The 15,361-nt window shown below is 35.4% G+C and overlaps 1 protein-coding gene across 1 annotated transcript in view; it reads right to left on the bottom strand.

The window, feature by feature from the left end:
• MALRD1 (MAM and LDL receptor class A domain containing 1) overlaps positions 1 to 15,361 on the bottom strand; it is a gene marked incomplete at both ends in the record, with an annotated part of 616,248 nt that overhangs the window by 400,818 nt on the left and 200,069 nt on the right. Inside the window, 2 exons of the mRNA XM_081103892.1 lie at positions 10,619 to 10,781; positions 13,989 to 14,165. Of these exons, the coding sequence (XP_080960018.1) occupies positions 10,619 to 10,781; positions 13,989 to 14,165 (340 nt within the window). The remainder of the gene's footprint in view (positions 1 to 10,618; positions 10,782 to 13,988; positions 14,166 to 15,361) is intronic.

Raw genomic sequence — 15,361 nt, 5'->3', positions numbered from 1 at the left:
GTCAGACATTGTGTAGTGAACCTAAGATTTCTGTGTTTTCACAAGCTCTCCAGGTGATTTTGAGAACCACTAAACTAAAACAATCCTCAGCAAAGCAATATGAGTTCACCTTGATTGGCTTATATCAACAACATCTCGATTTTGGACCCATTGAGTGCCGGGGAGTGCAATCACGCTCCTCCTGTCTTTCGCCAAAAGTGCCAGGAGTGCTATCAAAGCTTTGAAATGGCGTCCAGTTCTAAGTCTGCTTTTATTAGTGATGATGATATTGCTAAATATGTCAATGTAGTAAAGGTTTCCTTAAGTTTTTGAATATGTAACTTCATTTACTTGGGATTCATAAATTTTCCTAAACTGCTATAAAATCAGCAAAAATGCTTTGGCAATTTTAGCTTAGTTCCTAAGATATTGGTTGGCACTCAAAGGGTTATGAAAGAAGGAAGGCAAGAATGGTTTGGGGCTTTGAACATTTCTTAGTTGTTTTCTCTCCTGGTTGTCATCACTAGCATGTTACATATCTCTTCTCCCTTTTCTTCAAAATTATTTGTAGAGTACCAGTTTTCTGACTCTCCATCTCCTGTGGCATAAAATTACAATCAAGTCATGTCAAATCTTTCAAATGCTTGGCTTTTAAGTAAGAGAGATTCACAAGAAGATGGAGGATGGTGTTAAAGAGCACAGACATTAGCCTCTGTGAGATCCAGATCTACAGTTTCCATCTCTCAAGCTCACCAAGTAGCGTGCCCATAGGCAAGCATCCTTCAGCCTTGGTCTGCTCACTTGTAATTAATTTGAAAATAATTATACCACCCCAAAAGTTCACTGGGAGGACTTGGCATGATTGCATGAAAGGAATCTACACCAAACCCATCACATAATAAACACTCAATTAGGACTGCTTTCATTTCTAGAATGCTTCATTATATGAAAGCCACTACCTTTCATTTACCAGGCCTCTTTGTTAGTTTTGTGTAGTCAAAGAGGACATGCAGGAGAACACATACCTACTTAAATATCAGAAGTTAATTTAAACTTTACATTTCCCCAATTTTCATTAACAGCATTCACTTAACTGTTTCGATATTGTACTTTGAAATAGTAAAATTAAAGGTAGGTTTTAAGTATGAAAATAGATATAATTTATCTTTATTCTACTTAAAGCTTACTACTAATAAATAAATCACCTGAAATCTTCAGAGAAAAATTATTTAAAGAATAATTAAATTAATGTTAATATTCTTCTTTAGCTCATACATTTAGACTATGAATTGATATGCACATAATTTGTGTTAGTACCTATTATATGCAAGACTATGCATGATTTTTAATGCATACATTTCATGTATTTTTATAAATACTTTTAAAATAAACATTATGTTGAGAGATATGTATCCATTTATGCATGAAGAGATAATAGTTACTCTATGATTTGCATTATTGCTAAACCCTGACTACAATCTCCCATCCTTTGGTTACATGCCCTTAAAACCGATCACATAAACAAACAAAAAAAAACCCACAATTTTTAGTCTGATCTGCCTATCAACCTTGATAACTAAGGCAAAACTACCCTTCTTAGATAATAATATCATGAAGAACGTGAGGAATATTAGTTCTAAATATCAATCTTACTAGAAAAACCCCTGAGATTAAGGAACTATATTTTGAATTTCATTATGACCGCAGTTCTAAAAGGTAGACTTTGTAAGATCAATGTAAATAGTACTTAGGAGAAAGTACTGTGTTAGACAGGATTATTAATAAAATCTACCTCTGCTCCTACTTTATGGTTTAAATTGACTATCACATAAACTCTTAGGAATAATTCATGTTTTTAGAGTTAGAGATATTTGGATAGCTGCATTAAAGTCATATCATTCTGTAAATAAATGTTTTCTTCAAATTCAAACTACAAGCATCACATTTAAATAAAATCCTTTACACTGTAAAGAAATAGCAATCTTCCTTTATGCATATTTCTATGCCTACTCAGTGAAAGACAACACATGTAGGAGATAATAGAGACTTCATTTCTGCTCTATTAAGCTCACTTTATACTTTCATACTGAGTCTCATGTAGGCCTTATTAATTTGTTCAATTTATTTTAGTATCTCAAAATCCACAGAAAACTGTAAGTGAAAGTCAGTGAATTTTTTTGAAACAGAAGTTAAAAACCAATGTTGATGGTAATCCTTACTGATTGAAAATATTATAATAAATTAATAATGTTTATAATGTTTATAATGAAAATTAAAATGTCAAATAGAAAATGAAACTAAATCAAGCAGGTACAGGTAAAGAAATATTGCCATTAGAATATAATTAAGAAGTTTGAATGCAGATTATACTAAGAGATGCATTTAGGAAGACACTTTATAAGGCCATCTAAAAACAAACAAACAAACAAACAAAAAAACACACAAAAATTTTTCAGGCACTTTTCTTAGTATTGGAATTTAGGGGGAAAATTCAGGCCAGTGGATTCTATGAGACTTATATCTTAGTAGGAGAAAGAAAATAAACCCAGATGGATATGTACAGAAAACAATTGATGGAATTAATGCTAAATATCTGAAAAATGAGGACAGTCATAAAGGATATTATTGAAACAAATAATAACTCCAAAGTAAAAGAAAAAAGTGTCTTTTACATCTCCACCTCCCTACCTTACACTTGATGTAGTTTACCTGACAAACATACTAAAGTGTAAATGATACCATTTTCTTCCTGGAATCTTGATCACAGCCATATATTTGCTCCACTATCACTCATAACTTCTAGTCAAGGTTCTCATCTGACTTAATTCTGATGTAAATACTCAGTGCCCTTAAACTTCAATATAATGGCATTGCTTTTTAGGAATCTGTAATATTATTTTTTAGACATATCCTGCTCATATTTTGTTACACAATCTTTCACTGCCTTCAAAGATATGCCAACCTCAGAAACAAAAGTTACTTTTACTTTTTTCTTAAAGTGATAACTTGTTTTCATCTTTTCTAAGTGACACCCGTTATTTTTGTGAATTTCTACATCCCCTTTCAGAGACCCATTCTTTTCCCTTTATGCCTGACAATAATTCATAGTGTACTAGGGTGAGTGTATGTTACAAACAGAGCAGAAAATTCTTCTCAAATACTCTAGAGAAGCAATCATTCATGATAAATGGAAAAAAATAATAGAATTGCCTCTATTGACCTCCAGCTTATGGTCCAGGAAGGACATTTAAGGACTTTAGTTTTTCAGAGATTCTATTTCTCTCTAGTTCATGTCAATAAACCCCCCTCAATTATTTCAGCTAATTTTCTTCCAGCTTTTCCCCCCAATCCTGTCTACACACATGTACCAGATTTAATTTTAATTCAGTTCTATTATCTTACAATTCACTTGTACAAAAAATCTGAAATGATTCCTGTGTGCCTCAACTGCCAATATTAAACTCCTCGGCATAGTATTCCAGGCTCTCTGCAATTCATCCAACATTTTCTTCCAATCTTAGCCACACTGTAAGAACTACACATTCAGTTTGCATTATGAGACGTGCACTCGGATGGTTGTCTTGCATGCATTTTCTTGCTTGTGGCTGACAATAACCATATTAGATATATACTCTTATGCCCACTTTTTCAGATGATGAAGCTAAAATGCAGCTTACACCATCACCTAGGCCCACACAGCGAATGAATGCTAGATCTGGGTTAAATCTAATGTTATCTGATTTCAGTTTGTGCACTATAGTAGGCTAAATAATGGTCTCCTAGATACCAGATTCTAATCCCTAGAACCTTGTAATACCTATTACCTTATATAGCAAAGCCTATGCAGATGTGATTAAACTGACAACCTGAGATTGAGTGATTAACCTGAATAATCTGGAAGAATGATAAATAGAATCACAAGTGGGTTTTTTTATGAGTAAGGCAGAGGGAGATTTGACACAGATGGAGGAGGGAATGTGATCACGGAGGCAAGGAGTAGATTGATGTGACCAATGACCAAGGAATGAGACAATCACTAGAAACTAGATTCTCCCCTACAGTCCTCAGAGAGGGAGGAGCCCTGCCTGCCGATACCTTGGTTTTGGCACAGTGATGCAGCTTTCATACTTCTGGCTTCCAGAACTGGGAGAAAGTCATTTTCTGTTGTTTAAAGCCACCAACTTTGTGATGTATTTTTTCACAGTGGACATAACACACTACTAATACAGGCATTGAACTCTGCTCTACACTGCAGCCTTGAGGACAACCCTTGGTTCCCAAATCAGAACCAATTTGAGAAAGAATTAGAGTAATGGTCAAAGGTCTGGGTTCAAAGACATGGCTTCTAGGTCTGTAGTGGCCTGAATAGGAAATTCAAACAACCCAAAACTAGAAGAAATGAGGTACCCAGAGGCTGGGAATATTCTTAAAGAACAGGGCATGAAATGAAAGTTGGAAAAGCATCAAAGAAGACTTGGGCCAAAAGTAGCACTAAGTACTTATTTTAGTTTCCCTTAGTTTTCATAGAGTAAAAGAAAAACTGGTGATTGGACATGGTAGGGTTAATCCCTCAAGATGGAGAGAAGTGATTATGTCTGAGGGACAAATGCCCATGAATCAGCAAGCTATTAAGACAGGTTTGATGAATATAGTCACATGGATTCACATTGGAAGAATTAGTATTGTTAAAATGCCCATACTACCCTAAGGAACCTACAGATTTGATGCAACCCTTATCAAAATTCCAATGGCATTAATAGAAATAGGAAAAACAATCCTAAAATTCTATAGAAAAGAAATACTCAAAATAGCCAAAGCAATTTTGAGAAAGAAGAGCAAAGCTGGAAGCATCATGCTTCCTGATTTCCAACCATATTACAAAGCTATAGCATTAAGAACAGTATGGTACTAGCATAAAAACAGAAACACAGATCAATGGAACCAAATAGAGAGCTCAGAAATAAACCCATGTTTCTTTGATCAACTAATGTTTGATAAGGCAAGGGGAGCAAGTATATTCAAGGGGAAGAGAACATTCTCTTCAATACATGGTGTTGAGAAAGGATTTTCACATGCAAAAGAATAAAGTCAGGTCCTTATACTACTCACAAAAATTAACTCAGAATGAACTAAAGACATGAACATAATGTCTTTATGTTCTCCTAGAACTCCTAGAAGAAAACATAGACAAAAATCTCCTTGATATTGATCTTGGTAAATATTATTTGGCTGTGACATCAAAAGCACCAGCAACAAAATAAAAAAAAGAAGTGAGTGTACATCAATCTAAAATAGTTTCTCTACAACAAAAGAAAATATCAACAAAATAAAAGAGAAACTTACAGAAATGGAGAAAATATCTACAGACAATATTTCTGATAAGGAGTTAATATCAAAATTATATAAGGAACTCCTGGGCAAAGAACCCAAATAGATATTTTTTTCCAAAGAAGGTGTTCAAATGGCCAACAGATACATGCAATTGTGCTTAATATCACTAATCAACAGAGAAATGAAAATATAAATATAAATATCTCACACCTCTAAGAATGGCTATTATCAAGATGTTAAGTGATAAAAGTTGGGGAGGAAGTAGAGAAAAGAAAACTCTTTACACTGTTGAGGGAAATGTAACTTGGTATAGTCATTATGAAAATAGTGTGAAGGCTCTTAAAAAACTACCTTATGACCCAAACAATCCCATTTTGGGGTATATTTCTGAAGGAAATGAAATCAGTATCTAAAAAGATATCTGTGCCTCCGTCTATGTTCATTGCAGTATTATTTACAATAGCAAAGACATATAAAGTATCAACATTTCCATCAATGAATAAAGAAAATGTTATACATATATATTTTCAACCATAAATTAGAAACACCTGCCAGTTGCAATGTACTAGATGAAGCTTGAGGGAATTATTCTAAGTGAAATAAGTCAAACAGAAAATGATAAATACTACATGATCTCACTTATGTATGGAACCTATAAAAGCCAACCTATAGAAATAGATGGGAGAATGGTGGTTGCCAGGGGCAGAAGGGAGAGAAAATGAAGGAAATAGTTATCAGATGAATAATTTCTATATGATATACAGCCTGTTGACTATAGTTAACAATATGGTATACTAGAAAGTTACTAAGAGAGTAGATCTTAATTGTTCTCCACACACACACACACACACACACACACACACACACACACACACAAACACGGTAACTATGTGAGGTGATGGAAATGTTAACAAACTTTATTGTAGTAATTATTTTAAAATATATACATATGCCAAATCATCATGTCATATACCTTAAACTTACACAACTTTATATTTCATTTATATCTCAATTAATCTGGGAAAAATATCACTCTGGGAAAAAATAATAACAAAAACTTACCAAGGATACAATTGGTAGGCATAACTGTACAACCTAAGAATTCTGAGATGTAAAAATATGATAAAAAGTAAGAAAAGGCTAATAAAAATGGGTAAAGTCGTTTCAGTATTCAATGACGAAAAAACCTCCCTCAATGCTTTAAAGGATCTTATAAATCATTAAGAAACACACACACACACACACACACACACACGCACGCACTAGAAACTGAAAACCAAGCAAAATAGCACAGCTAGAAAACACACATACGCCCCCCTACATACACACAGAAATACTCCTGGGCCAGGCACAAAGAAAAAAATAGGTTACCCTCCTTAGCATTACAAAATATGAAAAATACAGTTAGCTGCTACTTTAACCTGTCAACTGGAAAATATGGAAAAATAAATACTCAGTGTTTGGCAAGCATACAAAGAAAATAGACAGTATCATATGTGCTGTTTGCAAAATGGTACATTTTTGGAGACTAACTTAAAATTATAAATAAAATATTTTGAAATGTAAATATTACTTAATATAAAAGTTCAACTCCATATGTTTTTTACTTTCATGATATAATCTATAATGTGTACAAAGTTGTATAGTATTCAGTAAAGACTGATTACATTTCTGTATAATCAAAAGCAACTCATCAATCAACTAGTGAGGAAATGAATTAGTGAATTATGGTACATCCATTTAATGGAATACTACTGCCCCTTAAAAAGTATTGGTAAAGAGTTGCTTATTGATTGTACATGAAATAAAAAGTGGAATAGAAACAATGTGGTTGAATTTGTTACCATAGTTAGTTAGATAAAGGAAGGAAGCAAAGAAAGTCAGGCATTGTGAGTCAAAATGGTGCAGGGGGAGGTGCTTGACCATAGAGGCCTGTCAGTCTAACCTGGGAAAGGAAGGGATCATGGGTGAGTCAGAAGCCCGCAAAAGGTTGGGAAGTCGATGGGCTGTTTTGGAAGTTGATGGGCTGTTCTTAACAAAGAAGCTCTCTCTCGCTCCTGACCCGCATTTGCCCTGCAGGTTCCTGTAACAGGTGACTTTGCGGGCTAGTGGCCACCTAGGGTCCACAGCAGACTGTGTGGCTCTAAGGTTTAATATGCAGCAGAGACTCTGGACAACGGCCTTTGTTTGGACCTTGCTGAAGACACGGTTGGCTTTTTCCATGGTGGGATGGAGGGAGATAGGACATTGGGAACTCAGGAAGAGAACTCCTTTGGTTTTGCATCACAAATAAACCTTGCTACAGCAGAATCTCCAGTGTGTGGGTCGCTGAAATGCTTTTCTCACAATCCTGTGGAAGAGCCTGATTACAACCAACAACATTATGAACCTATTTGCATTAAAAATACATATGCATAAATGCACAATGCTTTCATCATGATAGAAGGATTTTGCTTGATGTTGTTTATCTTATCTATATATATGACATGTTTATGATAAAAATAAATTTATTCTTTTGTGGTTAAAAGAAGAGGATTGTTGTAGAAATAAGAAAGTTAAGAAATTCTAAAGGGAATCAGTATATGGTCTTTACCCATAATATTATTTTAGTTTATTAGTATTATCCAAAAAAAATCCAAAGACAAATCCCTTCAGGTGTTATTAAAGACAAATAGACAACCAAGATGGACATGTAGAACTGATAAATTGTTATCTGACCCTCCACAGTGGACCTCTCTTTCATCATGTAACACATTAAGCACTATACTTCTATTCATGTACTTGCTGCTTCCATGTCTGATTAAGCTTTCTACCTCAAGATCAGATGTTCAGGAAATACTGGTACATTCCTAACAGACAAATTGTATGCCTAGATGCAAGGCTACTGTTGCATCTTCTAGGCCATAAAGATCTTTTATTTAAGTAATTGATGTATCTTCATAAATCACTGTATCAGAAGATCATGTTGATGTTGCAAAACATTTCATTTGTGACCTAGTATGTTAGCATTTTTCAAGTCCTTGTCATAATGTAGGACTTCAAATCTAATTTATCTTTACTTAATTAAAGAAATGTTTTTTCTCTAGATTTTTGTATAACAATTCTGTGCATACAAAAATATTTACTTCATTTTAATGTGGTTACAGAACAAGCATATTTAAAAACTTATATAATGAAAACAAATGTTTATTTCTTAATGCAATTGTAACCATGATATAAAAGTTATTATTTTGTTACTAAGTTGATTTTTGGTAACATAACATAAAATCATACACAATATTATATTCTTAAAACCTGATCCTGAATAGCAAATATTCCATCTAAGCACATTATTTTAGGTATGGTTTACTAGTGTTATTTTCAGCAATGGTTTCTCTTAACTTTCATGTTTTCAAGCCACTATAGTTAATTTTTAAAATTACTTAGAGAGCAACTAAAGGACTTCTATGCATGCATATTAGCTTAACCAATGGACACAGACACTGGGGCGGTGGGATCTTGCCCAGGATGCAAATGGCTGGGGAGTGGGGGGCGGCGGGGGGCAGGTGATCAAGTGGGGAAAAAGGAGGCATATGTAAAACTTTAGACAATAAATAAAAAAATAATACAAAAAATAAAATTACTTATCAAGCTAAAATACACTGAAACAAAATAAAAATTAAAGAGGTTTAATTCACTAAATCAAAACAAATTATTAGTATATTTGCAAATATAAAGAATAGGTGCTTAACTCAAGGACAACCTATAATAAAAGCAATTTTTCTTGTGCTTTAGGGCACAATTATGCATTATATGCAGTCCTGAGGCAACACTGCCAAAATGCCCCTTCCCACAGGTATTAAACCAGTTAAGAGAAAAGTACAATGGTTAGTTTAGATTTTGGCTGTTTGCAGTTTTATTTTTATTTCAATAAATTGTTTCAAAAGGCTGGTATTTAACCATTATTCAAAATTTATAAAACTGAATCTTTTACAAATTATGCTGGAAGAGTGATAAGGCATCTAAACTGGCCTATAAAATATTAACTTATCTTCTTACCAGAGAAGGCTCTCAGAAAGCAATAATTCTGGTACTTAAGCCTAAGAGACGAAAGCGTTGAAAATTGTTATTTTTTCAGAGCAGGACACATTAAAATATTTTCAGTTTTACTGAAATTTTTTGCCACATTTATATACAGCACTTAGATTCATTATTAGATGCCCAGTTATAGCAAAGAGACAATTTGCATCATCTATGTGACTTCTAGTTCATGATGTCAAGCCTAAACAAATGCATAATATATACAGGAATATAGGTGCATTTGCCACAGTGAGGACTATAACTCATTTATACCTAAAAAATAATGATCAATGTTATACATAAATAGAAAAATCTAAGAAAAAATACTTCTACTTTACAAATAAAAAAATACTAAAGGAAATTGTGTCAAATGGTTTAAAACAATCTATAATCAATCCCTAAATTCTAAAATATTTTAAAATATCTGTTTTTTCCAGATAAAAATGAGATTGGTACATTTTGTTTTGATCCAATGGAAAGAGAGGGGTTATTTTTATTAGAATTAGAGAAGAAAACACATAGGCAAAAGGTTTGAGAAAAAATGTTGGAAATTATACAAAGAATGGGGCAATCTAGAGGGTGTCTTGAAATTATGTGTCTTTTAGAATTACTCAGAGTAAAGAGTTTTCTCCCAAACTATTTCTCAACTATAATCGTTACTTTAGAGCACACAAATTATATTTTATTTTTAAATGCAATTACCTTAGGAGAATGTTTTTATTTCATTGTTTGTCCTGAACCATTCTGTAATTTTTTTAAAAATATATTTTTATTGATTTCAGAGAGACAGGGATAGGGAGAGAGAGAGAGAAACATCAATGATGAGTGAGAATCATCAATGACCTGCCTCCTGCACGCCCACACCAGGGATGGAGCCTGCAGCCACGGCATGTGCTCTGACTGAGAATCGAACCACCACCTCCTGATTCGTAGGTCGATGCTCAACCACTGAGCCAAGCTGGCTGGCTACAATTTTTTAATTAGTCATGAAAGATAATGATCAATGTTATACATAAAAAGAAAAATCTAAGAAAAAAATACTTCTACTTTACAAATAAGCATTCACTACTTTCTCCATTTTTTTTCAATTATATATGAAAAGATATGCTTAAGCCTTCCCATTCTGTAAATTAAACTTCCATCTTTTATAGCACTGGCCTAGGGTGAAGTGATGGGGCAGAAATTTGAGAACTGCTCTAATGATTAGTTCCTAAGACGCATGTTTAAAACATAGTATGTTGTCACTTACTTTGTATGGTCCACTGATGGCCTGTGGTTTTCTTCCCCATGATGAATACTGCTTCCATTACCAAGTCCCCACCTGAATGTGTTTGAATCTTGAATTAAATTTTCAGGGACTGGCTGGTACCATTTACACAGGCTTCCTTTTTCAAAGCTGCAAACTTCCATTACTTGAATAGGAGGGAGCAAAGACAAGAACAGCTAATCAAAATAAATGTGTCAGTAAATGGTGATTTTTATCTGCATTACCATTTTCTTACTTTTGGGTTTCCTAAAATTATAATCTGACTTTAACATAATTAAAATAATTAGGCAAATGAGTTGTGTAATTTCTAGAAGAGTTTTAAAGAAATCTTGTTTATTATATTCAAATATCTATAGTAACTGAAATACTGGGGATAAAGAATCTGCTTTCATGAAGAAATGAGATTTTAATTAGCTCCTAAAGCAGCAACTTAAGCATTGCCAGTCTCTTGTAACATAACACATACATTGCTTTCATGACCTCCAAGTTCTGATAAGCCTGTTCTTTTTCCACAGTAATATTAACAAAGCTAAACTTTGGACCGGTCTCTGAAGGGATTTTTTCAAATTTCAAACTAAAATTCAAAACAATAAGATTTACAATAACTTTTACAGTGGACCTCTTTGCTTGAAAGTTTTCAATATTCTTATAATGACTATATTCTAATATTACACAAAATTACAAGTCCATTTTTTATTTTTTTATCTATAATAATAAAAGCCTAATATGCTAGTTAGACCAGGCAGCTGAACAACCTTCCAGATGTCATTCCGTACGTCCTTCCTGACAAAGCCATGGTGGCGGGGGCCAAGGCAGAGGCAGTTAGGGGCGATGAGGCAGGCAGTCAGAGTGGTTAGGGGCGATCAAACAGGCAGGAAGGCAAGTGATTAGGAGCCAGCGAGATTGGGTCTAAACCGGCAGGCAGACATCCCCCGAGGGGTTCCGGATTGGGAGAGGGTGCAGGCCAGGCTGAGGAACCGCCACCCCTGCACGAATTTCGTGCACTGGGCCTCTAGTATTTAAATACGTTTCTACTGATTTTAAGAGAGAGAGGCAGAAGGAAAGGAGAGGAATAGAAACATCAATGAGAGAAAAACATCGACAGATGCCATGATGGGAATTGAACTGGTGAACTGATATCTTAGTTCAACTGAGCAACACTGGCTGGGCACAAGTCCTCTTTTATTTTTTTTAATACATAGGTTGTGTATGAAAATTCTCTCTCTCTCTCTCTTTCTCTCTCTCTTTTCATGTGTCTGTCAATCTTAATTCCTCCACTAACTGAATAAAAGATTCAATCCAATGTGTTTTTGCATACACTATAAAAAGCCTGGTGTGCACTCCAGCTTTCAAATGGCATAAACAATGATGATATACCACTACACTATTTACAAACTGTGTTCAAGATTTAATGTAAAAACTGAGATAGAAACACTCCATCAAAAAAAGGTTATTTTTAATGTTGACATTCAGGTATGTGGTTTAATCCCTTATATTAATATTGATCATATTATATTTATCTTGTGCAAAGGTTCTTCATATCATTAAAAAAGATAAGAATTATAGATTTTTTAAAAAAATGTTTTGAAGACAAAGTTTCAGACAAGCAAGGGGAATAAACTCTATAGATATGCTGTACAACATTGTACCTATAGTCAACAATAATGTTTTGTACACTTAAAAAATTGTTAGTAACTCAAGTGATTAGAGCATCATCCTGATATGGCAAGGTTGTGGGTTCAATCCCCGGTCAGGGCACTTACAAGAAGCAACCAAAGAATGCATAATAAGTGGAACAACAAATAGATGTATTTCTCTCTCTCCCTTCCTCTCTCTCTAAAATCAATGAATTAAAAAAAAACTATATTTGTTAAAATGGTAATCTCATTATATTCTTATAACAATAAAAATAGTAGAAAATGTAAGACTGTAGGTGACATATTTATCATATTTCATCTTACAAAGAGATGGAAGAGGCAATATCACACAATTCACTCGGAAATAAAATAGTAATAATTCAATTCATGTTTATTCAAAGTAAACAAATATCTCTGTGATTGAAAAATAATAATTTAATAGTAGGCATTCATTCAGGACATTTAAAGAATTTATCAAAACTTTCCATTTAATCATAAAAGACATTACTAAAATTGCAAAATTGAACTAAGAGGAAAGTCAGCATATACTAAAGACATTCATTAGATATAATTAATTAGATTTTATGCCAATTTTACAAACACACAACTTATATATGATCATAAGAGGATTTTAGTGTCTTCCCATGAGAAAGTCTGAGTACCATCATCTCTTCCATTATATTATTTTCCATCTGTGATGCACAGGATGTATCTCTAGCCACGTGAGTTAATTACTGTCCCATCTGATTCACAGAATAGTAAGTTAGCTTTGATTTTATGAGTTTTTTAATTTAGGATTAATTAATTAGTTAATTAATTATTTCATTAACAAGCATTTTTTTCCTAGGTTAAAAGAATAAATATGAACCATTTTTATTTTTTTTAAGTTCTAGAATTTCTTAACAATGTTGACAAAAGGCAACAAATTTGGGTTTCACTAGATTCTGTATTATCTATATGTTCTGATCTTTTCATATTTTCAGGACTTTTGAGAACTATGATAGTACAGTAAGTTCACATATTATTAAATGAAACACAGGGAGAGGAAAATATCACAGAGTTCACTCCTCTTGATCTTGTACTTTGCCCATTAAGACAGATTATTTTTTCTTCTCTCCAACTGTATATTTTGCTGAGAAATTCACTATTAAATTAATAATTTTCCTTTGACCCACTTTGGAAAATCTGTGGATTGGCAGATGTCAGTAAATGAAAAAATCTTTCAGTAGGACACAGGTGTTGAAGGGTCAATCTGTATTAGAATCAGTTTCTTATGAACTCTGAATATTTGACATAGCAATCACTTTCTGTGTGCATTTCAGAAATGGGAAAATTTGAACAAATTCGGGGTTTTATAATGCTTCCCCCTTAAACACTACTATGTCATGAGTGTGGATAGAATAGAGGCCAACCAGGGGGTGGGTAGAAAAGAGCTAGTATATAATAGTCTTATAAGCAAGTAATGTCCATGAAAAAACATGTTTTGAATCCAAAACATAAATTTAAAGACACTTTCCTCTTGTTGGGCATGATAGAAGAATGTATGCTAATTCTTTTATTATGATTTTCTATACAAATAGCTTTTATATAAAGAAATGGCTCAAGCCAGTTGAAAATTTCTAACTAGGACACTAGGCCATGCTACTTAGCAATTATGCTGGAATTTCTTTATCTGTTTTCTGGCTACATTTAATTAAAAATAATAATTTACTTACCACAAAATGATTCATCGGATTTGTCAGGGCAGTCATATCTAAAATCACATTTTTGGATTTCTTCAATACAGTGACCATTGGATCTGCAGACAAATTCATCGTCTGTGCAGTTGTGTGGAGGTAATGTTACTGGAATTGAAGTTTCTGGTGGAGTTGGAAGGTCCACTGGCAAATTACCTGGATAAGAAAGAATATTCAGGTGTCATTTAGCAGATATTTCATTTCTTTACAGACTTTACACAATAAGCTTTTCTAACTATGCTTCATATTCAAAAGAAGAAAAAATATTTGATAGTATTTGCTAATCTCCTGAAGTTCCTTATGTAAGCATATAAGATGGGGTTCTTGGTCTTAGCAATGGCAAATAAGTCTGGATATCCTATCTAACAAAAGAGTAATATGCAAATTGACCATCACTCCAACACACATGATGGCCACCCCCATGTGGACACAAGATGGCCAGCAGGGGAGGGCAGTTGGGGGAACCCAGACCTGCAGGGAAGGGCAGTTGGGGGCAACCAGGCCAGCAGGGGAGTGCAGTTAGGGGTGATCGGGCCAGCAGGGGATGGCAGTTAGGGGAGACCAGGATTGCAGGGGAGGGCAGTTGGGGGGACCAGGCCTGCAGGGGCAGGCAGTTGGGGGGGACCAGGCCTGCAGGGGAGGGCAGTTGGGGGGGGGACCCAGGCCTGCAGGGGCAGGCAGTTGGGGGGGGGACCAGGCCTGCAGGGGAGTGCATTTAGGGGTGATCGGGCCAGCAGGGGATGGCAGTTAGGGGAGACCAGGATTGCAGGGGAGGGCAGTTGGGGGGACCAGGCCTGCAGGGGCAGGCAGTTGGGGGGGACCAGGCCTGCAGGGGAGGGCAGTTGGGGGGGGACCCAGGCCTGCAGGGGCATGCAGTTGGGGGCAACCAGGCCTTCAGAGGATGGCAGTGCAGGGGAGGGCAGTTGGAGGGGACCCAGGCCTGCAGGGGAGGGCAGTTGGGGGGGACCAGGCCTTCAGGGGAGGGCAGTTAGGGGAGAACAGGCTGGCAGGGGAGCAGTTAGGCATCGATCAGGCTGGCAGGGTAGTGGTTAGGGGTGATCAAGCTGGCAGGCAGAAGCAATTAGGGGCCATCAGGCAGGCAGGCAGGCAGGCGAGCGGTTGGGAGCGAGCCATTCTGGATTATGAGAGGGATGTCTTACTGCCTTCTTTAGGCCTGATCCCACCTGGATCGGGTCTAAATGGGCAGTCAGACATCCCTCGAGGGGTCCCAGATTGGAGAGGGTGCAGGCTGGGCTGAGGGATACATACATGCCCCGTGCATGAATTTTGTGCACTGGGCCTCTAGTCTTTGATTATAAAAGCAGGAGAAGGTACAGATGGAAATTACTAAA

Source organism: Myotis nattereri (assembly GCF_964212035.1).
Source record: "Myotis nattereri genome assembly, chromosome: 1".
NCBI lineage: Eukaryota > Metazoa > Chordata > Mammalia > Chiroptera > Vespertilionidae > Myotis > Myotis nattereri.
This window is presented reverse-complemented; position numbering and strand designations above follow the sequence as displayed.